The sequence below is a fragment of the Galleria mellonella genome, unplaced genomic scaffold (assembly GCF_026898425.1).
Source record: "Galleria mellonella isolate WM207_F2 unplaced genomic scaffold, CSIRO_AGI_GalMel_v1 utg64, whole genome shotgun sequence".
NCBI lineage: Eukaryota > Metazoa > Arthropoda > Insecta > Lepidoptera > Pyralidae > Galleria > Galleria mellonella.
Window position 1 is genome coordinate 7,598,052 of NW_026442133.1, and position 8,558 is coordinate 7,606,609.

Consider the following 8,558-nt stretch of genomic DNA (forward strand, 5'->3'; position numbering starts at 1 on the left):
AATGACCCCCATTATTAACAATCCTTTCCCCCCAGATGAACGTAGGTATTCATTACTTGCATTGTGGTAAGTAGTACAGAAATTAATTTGACAGCAATATCGAACAATTATTTTAGTAATGAACATTCCGTATATTATCTGTGACATTATTAACAATCCTTTTTACATAGGTGACTATGTAATTTTTTTTTGTACCACTGAGTTGACAAACAAGCATACGGCCCACCTGATGGTAAGTGGTTATCGTAGCCTATGAACACCTGCAATACCAGAGGTATTACGTGTTCATTGCCGACCCTGAAGAAACCTCTTTACCCCCTTATGAAGAACCCCATACTGTAGTCTCTTGGGAAAACCTTGACAGGGAGCTCATTCCACAACCTGAGTGTTCGTGGGAGGAAACATCTTTGAAACCGCGCAGTACGCGACCATTGAGGCTGTAGGACATGAGGATGAACTCCCTTTCGATGGCGAGCCGTACGATGGTAGAAAGTGGCTGTGGGCATCATATTGAACAATTTCTCTGAGCACAATCCATTGTACAGGCGGTAGAATATGCAGAGAGAGGCAAAATCTCTCCTAAGACTTAAGGGTTCGATACCGCTTGTGAGCCTGGGATCATCGACAATTCTCATAGCTCGTCGTTGCAACGAGTCGAAAGGATCAAGTTGGTATTTAGGTGCTCCGGCCCATAAGTAACAGCAATACTCCATATGGGGCCGGATTTGCGATTAGTAGAGTATTAATCGTTGATCCGGCATGAAGTAATGCTTCGATATATTGAGCACACCGAGTTTTTTGGATGCCAGATTCACCTTATTTTCGAGGTGGCCACGGAATTGTAAATCACTAGAGATGTCGACACCAAGGATCCCAATGCTTTTAGAGATGTTTTTTTTTAATGGGTGATAATGGAATGGTAACCCCACCTGCACTATCGGTATACACTGGCGAGGCACCAGTGAGTGATAATAGATGAAAATGAAAGCAGGTCAGTTAGCCCATCGTGACGAATTCCACTAGAATTAACCACGATGGTTTCCAGGGGGAACCGCGTGGAGCTCGACCTGATAGGGTATACTACTAGTAATGGATTTATTAGACTCCATTACTAACAATCCCATCCCCCCGCTTTTAGAGATGTTAAGAACTGTGGAGCCACAGCAAATGAGGTTTTCTTAGCGGTGAGTGCGCAAGCTTGTGTCTTAGCGGGGTTAAACTGGAATAAGTTTTGTTGTTCCCAATCGGAGACTCTAGTTAACGTTCTCTCGATTTTAGACACAAGCTGTTCACGATTGTCCTCCATGATGGAACGAGGGACATTGGTGATAATAAGATGATAATAGAATTCGGCCAGTGAATATATATATATATGAGTTTATTATTTTTATTTTTAAGTTGCTAGTTGTTGTTAGTAGTACTTTGGACATGGTATGCCTGCATTGTCATTATTGCACTTAAATTAAAAAATGAGCCAGTCGGGACGTGTTGCTCATTAGGACAGTGCTACTAACGGAAATTGAAACACCACGTGAACCATTGCACGGCATACTTATCGGTACGGATCGAGATTCTATCCTGTTCCTAAAGTCAATTCGCACATTCAGTTCATGTTTCCAAATAACATCTTTCGGAGCAACAGAAATAATTCAATATGCCGAGCTGGACGCTCGGTTAAATAAGTACAATGAATTGTTGAAATTATTCAAATCACACATGCCCAAGCTACAAAGTGAAAACCACACTATTGTCATGAATCCTGATAGAACACCAGCTGGAGAGCATATACGTAAATTCAACGCACCTGTTGTTGACGACGTTGCTGGAATCATAGTTGGCGACCGTATAGCTACACGACAAATTGTGATTCGAAGAAGAAATAATAATCTTCAGTTCATTGTTCATACCCACTGTTTATATGACCATCTCTAATATGCGCTAGTTTTATAGAAAAAAGTTAACAGGGGGAAAAATATGCACACTGGGTTAGCTATTTTCATTAATAATAAATATATATGAGTGAGGGATGATGGGTGAAGATGAAAAAGCAGAACAATTCCAAATGAATTTATTCACATTGTGATATATTCATTTGGAATCAAGCACGATGGTTTTTTTATGGATGATAATGGAATGATGATCCCGCCTGTGCTATCAGTATACGTTGGTGGGGCTCCATTGACACATGACAGGTAAGGATGAAAGCAGGTCAATTAGTCTACCGTAACGAATTATACAGGAATTAACCACGATGGTTTCCAGGGGGAAACCACATGGAGGTCAACCTAATATTGTTAGAAGTTATTGGGGCAGTTAAACCCCATTACAAACAATTCCTTTCCCCCAAGCACGAAGTCTTTTTTAATGGGTGAAAATGAAATGGTAATCCCGCCTGCGCTATTAATATACGCTGGCGGGGCACCAGTGAGTGATGCTAGGTATGAATGAAACAGGTCAGTTGGTCCATCACGACGAATTTAATGATAATTGACCATGATGATTTCCAGGGGGAACTACTGGTCGGTCGACCTGATAGGGTATATTGCTAGCAACGGGGCAGTTAGATCCGATTACTAACAATCCCTTTCTGCCCAAGCACGATGGTTTTCAAGGGAGATTGCGAGATGGTTAACTTGACAGGCTATCCTGACGAATTCAACTAGAATTAACCATGAGAATTTTACTGGGGGAACCGCGTTGAAGTCGACTTGATATTGTTTATAATTGATCTATTTGACCCTGATGAAATAAAATAAAGGAAATCTATATAGCGTATTATATTATATTTTATTTAAGTTTAAATTGAGAGTACCAGGAAAAGGTAACATAGCAACGCGTAGGCTCCACAGACCAACATAACACATAAAACCTACTTCAACTTTTATTTTGATTCCAACATCAATTACGAAGCCTACTCTAGAAATTGACCAGATATTATGGGAAGTGTTGAAAACTTGTGTTTATTATCAATAATATTAGGAAATTGAGATCTCATTGTATAAAATAATAATAAATATATTTAAGAATGTTATCTTTTGTTTGAAATTTGTTAAAAAATCTTTGAAACATGCAATTTGACATACAATTTATATTTTTCTATTATCACATGATTTGCGTTTCTACTATCTAACTACAGTATATTTATAATCTATTCGTTTCCATTTTGAACATCAGGCTGGCCAATACAACGAACAACGAAGGATTTTGTGTAGATTGGTAAGATATTCCTGACCAAGTTGTTTTACGTGGCTTATATGAAGTGTGTACTTCTATCTTCTATCTCTTGGTTAAATAAGGTTAAATAATCTTTGCTATTAATGAAATGGTCACACTGCTATGTATGTTCTGTCGTTCTTACTTCTTCATTTGATAAGACTTCTTGAAAATTTGCAAAATTTTATAAATCATGAAAATTATTTAATTTTCTTTTTGTAACAACAGGCAATAAGAGAGCAATATTATATTTGAATTTTCATTAAAATGGCTAACGTTAATGAAGAACCTGCTGGCGAAACCGGAGAGAGCAGATTGATTCCTTCAGAAAATGCCAATAATGCGAGCGGAGCCCTTTCAGACGATAATGTTGATGTAAGTTTTTCATTAAACTTTTATTCTTTAATTTCTATAAGAATACAAATTATTTATTGTATATAACTGAGGTGCATCTATCGATAATTTAAATATAAATTAACCTTCACAGTAAAATTGAATGCGCATTTTATTTATATCAATGTCGGCTGAGATGTGAAAATTATTTTCCAGGTCAATGCTCAGATTGATGAACAGCGACGTAGAATGCAGCCAACGAAATTGGAATCGTTTTTTGCAATAACTAAATCTCTTATAATTAGAGCATTAGTTGTTTATTTCATTACATCCATGTTCCGTCAACCATCAGCACCAAAAACTGATGTTAGTAACCCTACTGGCACTCCTCGAATTCCTGCAATTAATATGTTTAATAATGGCACATTGCTTGATATGTATTGTTATGTGTCAGAAAAAGAGTTTGTTGGAAATCTACAGGCTGAAAACTTAATTTGGAAGCATACCGGACTTGTCTATGGTGACTGGAATGGAGGACCAAATGGCGATGGTACATATACATATACTACAAATATTGTACCTTCTATATCTGTACAGAATAATGGCTCAATGTACCTCCATGTATTTGTGGTGCCTTCTGGCAAGTCACCGGATCCTGAAGATAAACATAATTATGCTGGTCCCTTTGTCACATATGGTAAGAAGATGTTGAACAAATATAAGAAGTTGCGTTATTTAAAAACACATAATTTATTGACTGGTCAAACAGAGAAGTCTGCAGAAGAAATAAAGAAAGCTGAAACATTAAAGGAAGAAGTAGTGTCACATTGGCATCCTAATTTAACAATTAATGTAGTCACTGATCAAACTAGCTGGATGCAAGGAAGTGTGCCACCACCACTTGATGAGTTTATTATGTTTCTACCAGATGGAAAACAATATAAGCCAGCAGTTTTTCTTAATGATTATTGGAATATGATGCGTGATTATGTTCCCATAAATAAGACTACTACAAACCTTATGTTACAATTGACATATCAGCCTTTGAGTCTTTTCAAATGGCAATTGTATACAGCACAAGCAATGAGGGATAAATTGAGCATGTTTTCTGCATTAGGAGCTGAAGAGCAAGATGAGGAGCAGGATACGGTTAAGGAATTGCTTTTAGACACTTCACCTTATTTGTTGGCTCTAACTATAACAGTTTCAGTGTTACATTCTATATTTGAATTGTTGGCTTTCAAGAATGACATCCAATTTTGGAATAATAGGCAGTCATTGGAAGGGCTGTCTGTAAGATCAGTATTCTTTAATGTTTTTCAGTCTACTGTTGTTTTATTGTATGTTCTAGATAATGAAACTAATGTAATGGTTAGAATATCTTGTTTCATTGGTTTAATGATAGAAATATGGAAAATTAACAAAGTAATGGATGTGAAGTTAAATAGAGAGGACCACATATTTGGTATACCAAAGTTGACTTTCACTGATAAAGGATCTTATGTAGAATCTAGTACTAGAGAATATGATACTTTGGCATTTCGTTATCTAAGTTGGGCTTGTTTTCCTCTCTTGATTGGATATGGTATATACTCATTATTGTATCAAGAACATAAGGGATGGTATTCATTTATACTTAACATGATGTATGGATACTTATTAACCTTCGGTTTCATTATGATGACTCCTCAGCTATTCATAAACTACAAGTTAAAGTCAGTTGCCCATCTGCCATGGCGAATGATGACATATAAGTTCCTAAATACATTCATAGATGATATATTTGCTTTTGTTATCAAAATGCCAACTATGTATCGTTTGGGATGCTTCAGAGATGGTAAGTATTAAATATGTACACATGAAATATAACAAACACAGTTTATACTTAACTAAGTCTTTTATAATCATTGTTATCTTGTTACAGATATAGTGTTCTTCATTTTCTTGTATCAGCGCTGGATCTATAAGGTAGATCATAAACGTGTAAATGAGTTTGGATTCTCTGGGGAAATGGAGCAGCAGCAAAAGCAAGCTAAAAATGGTGCACCAGCTATAACAGAAGCAGAGCAACAACCAGCAGATAAGAAGAATGATTAGAAAATGTTCATTTGTTTTTAGTATTGTAATACTTAATCTACCTATATACCAATTAACACATGTTTTATGTTGAAAGGTATGTGTTTTGTGTTTGAATTTATAGATAGTTGAAAGACATCTAATATATTGAATAGTTGTAATCGTATACATTAGTAAATTATTGTAAGTCAAATAATATGCTAGCTTGTTACATCTGATAAGTTTTATCTTTCCATTAAGAGCTAAAATATTTGTAATATTTAATTATCTGGCTGTTTGAGAATTTAAACTATTATTTTTACATTTTGAAGAGAGCAAAATTCTATTATTGAGTAATAGTTACCCTCGTGATAATTATCCTGGTGTTAAATACGACTGGTGACACATAGTTATATACATTACTATCATTCTGTGTTATATGTAAATGTATTATACATATTATATTTATGGGTATATTGACTAGAATTATTGCTATATATTAGTTACATCTGACGTATTTAACTATGACTATTATTCTGATATTGTCTGATATGTTGGTTACGTTTTTATTTTTTAAATTAAAACTTTTTCAGTACTCAATAAATTTGTTTACGTTAGAAACAATTCCAGGTTAATGATACATCATAAATGAATAATGTAGTTGATACTTTTTCTATTTTAGTATTCAGAATATTGGTCCCACAATAGCTTCTCTATCTATTGCACATTGTTTTAATTATTAAACATTATGATATATTATTGAAATACCGTACGCCACTATTATTCTTTGTTAATTTATCAATAATGCTACGAAGTTCAAAGTTGAAATGTTGTATTATTGTTATATAACTATGAATTAACTGATTGGAAAGTCGCGTATAGACCTTTTTCCCCTGACACAAGTTACAAGTCCTAATATATTTTATACCAAATGTTATTTGCATGTAAAGAGAAGAGATACTTATTCTTCTGAGACAAGACTATTCATACTTTTGCAGGTAAATCAGGAACTTGTTCTTTTGGTTATAAAAAAGATTGGTCAACTAGCATAAACTAACGTAAGTAGGTACCTAATGCTGTATGTTTTTCTGTGTGAAAAGATCTGTATAAACAAATGATCGCTAATTATTCATTATTGCTGGCGAGAATTAATCTCCACTTTACTATATATATATTTTCATGTCTTGTCGCAAAGACAAGAACTCTAAAAAATAAGAAATTAACGTTTCATTAGCGCTACGCTCATGAAATGTTATTGATTTTTTTTAGGTTAGCATTTGTTTAACTGCTTGTAAAATAAAGATGACGATCGATTTGGCTACGCAGATCGGTAAATGTAATGTCACTCGCAATATTGACAAGTTTGTATGAGGATTTCGGATCCGTTCGTTAAATGGTTAAATTCCAGACGACGAGGGAAATTTGCAACAGTATCGTTAAGTATGAACGAAGTTTTAGCATAATGGGCACGGTGTGTGATACAAAATAAACTAATTGGACGTTCATACTTAGGACATTAATACTCGATATGATACGCCTGACTTTGAATTTCAAGATAATACAACTGTAGAGTTGGGTTTATGCATTTTTAAATATTCGGACGTCAGACAAGTATTTCTATAAGGATCTATATTAGTAGTGTATTGATTTACAAAATAATGGTATGACCATAGAGTTCTATGGCTAGTTAGCCATAACGTATTCGTTATGAATTTTTATTAATTTTGTTATTTCCATTCCTTACCTATATGATGCCCAATTGTCGTAAAAAGATATTTTTAGGATGATTTGTATTATTGATGCTTGTTTTTAATTTTTCAAATAAGGTGCTCTTACAAAGCAGTGACACTTGGCAATTGTAGTTAATTCAGAATACTGTTTTTAACGTAGCGGGATCAGCCTGTTAAGCCAAGACAAAATAAGAATACATCGATCTTTATTTCATCTTCGTCTAGAAGTCTTTTAGTGTCTGTTAGGTGACTGATCACAGCTAATTATTTCTTTACAAAAAATGGCAGGTAGAAAATTAGAGTATAATACATTGTACTCTTATTTTGTACCTGCCATTTTCTTGTTAGAAATGTTACATTATTTCTATTTCACAAATGCATACTTCAAAGTAACAAAATGTCGCTTGTCTGTAAGAGCCCTAAGTAGGTAGTTACAATGTTTTTTAGGTAATTTCTATTTATTTAATAATATATTATATTGGCTTTCAATATTCGTGAATGTGCACGTGTTTTCATTGAACTACATACGATAGCATTTTCAAATAAATGACATTATCTAAACTGTTAACAATAGCACAACATAATTATTATTCATATAAAACATGCACGACTTTGCAAGTATTATAATAATAAATAATTGTATTTGTTTACATTTGTTGAGTATTTTCATTTTGCTTTACCTGAGTTTTAGGGTAAGTATCTAGAAGTACGTATTGTTTCGAAAAATTTATAACAACAGGGGAGTAAACTCTTCTTTAGATGTTTTGTTCGCTGAAAACCAATTCTCAATTTTGTCAGTGAGACATGAACTTACACATGAGCTCACGTGTAAATCCATGTCTGTCTTTTTACGGAATTTGGAATAACAAGTTGACTACTGATGGAAAATGGTAACTGTTTTATACAGATGAATATCACATATTACACTGACACAATAAGACAGTGCTATGGTGTTTAATGTTAAATGTTGAAATTGCCATGAAGTTTTTATTATAAAAAAAAATGAAATAGTAAACCCCGCCTGTGCTGCTGTTTATATATGACAAGGTATATTGCTAGTAATGGTGTCATTAAGTCTCATTATTAACATTTTCTTTGTCATCCAACCTAATTGTCTAGTTCCTCGTGAATTCGTCACATTGGATTAACTGACCAAACTTCAACCTTATTGGTATACTGCCAGCTTAAAAGTATAAAACCAATAATGCAGGTGGGTTTTTTTTTAAT

The 8,558-nt window shown here is 34.2% G+C and overlaps 1 protein-coding gene across 1 annotated transcript; it reads left to right on the forward strand.

Annotated features, from left to right (window-relative positions):
• The first annotated feature begins 3,249 nt into the window (after positions 1-3,249).
• LOC113512342 (putative lipid scramblase CLPTM1) lies at positions 3,250-7,983 on the forward strand. The gene is made up of 4 exons (XM_031914855.2): positions 3,250-3,338; positions 3,442-3,588; positions 3,763-5,383; positions 5,471-7,983. The coding sequence occupies exons 2-4, from the start codon at positions 3,481-3,483 to the stop codon at positions 5,641-5,643; spliced, it is 1,902 nt and encodes a 633-aa protein (XP_031770715.2). The 5' UTR covers positions 3,250-3,338; positions 3,442-3,480; the 3' UTR covers positions 5,644-7,983.
• The last annotated feature ends 575 nt before the right edge of the window (positions 7,984-8,558 follow it).

Excerpts from the sequence above, each read along its gene's own strand:
- LOC113512342 (XM_031914855.2), top strand. The coding sequence starts at position 3,481 with ATGGCTAACGTTAATGAAGAACCTGCTGGCGAAACCGGAGAGAGCAGA. Across the intron at positions 3,589-3,762 it reads TTTCAGACGATAATGTTGAT|GTCAATGCTCAGATTGATGA; the intron begins GTAAGTTTTTCA and ends ATTATTTTCCAG. Across the intron at positions 5,384-5,470 it reads TTTGGGATGCTTCAGAGATG|ATATAGTGTTCTTCATTTTC; the intron begins GTAAGTATTAAA and ends ATCTTGTTACAG.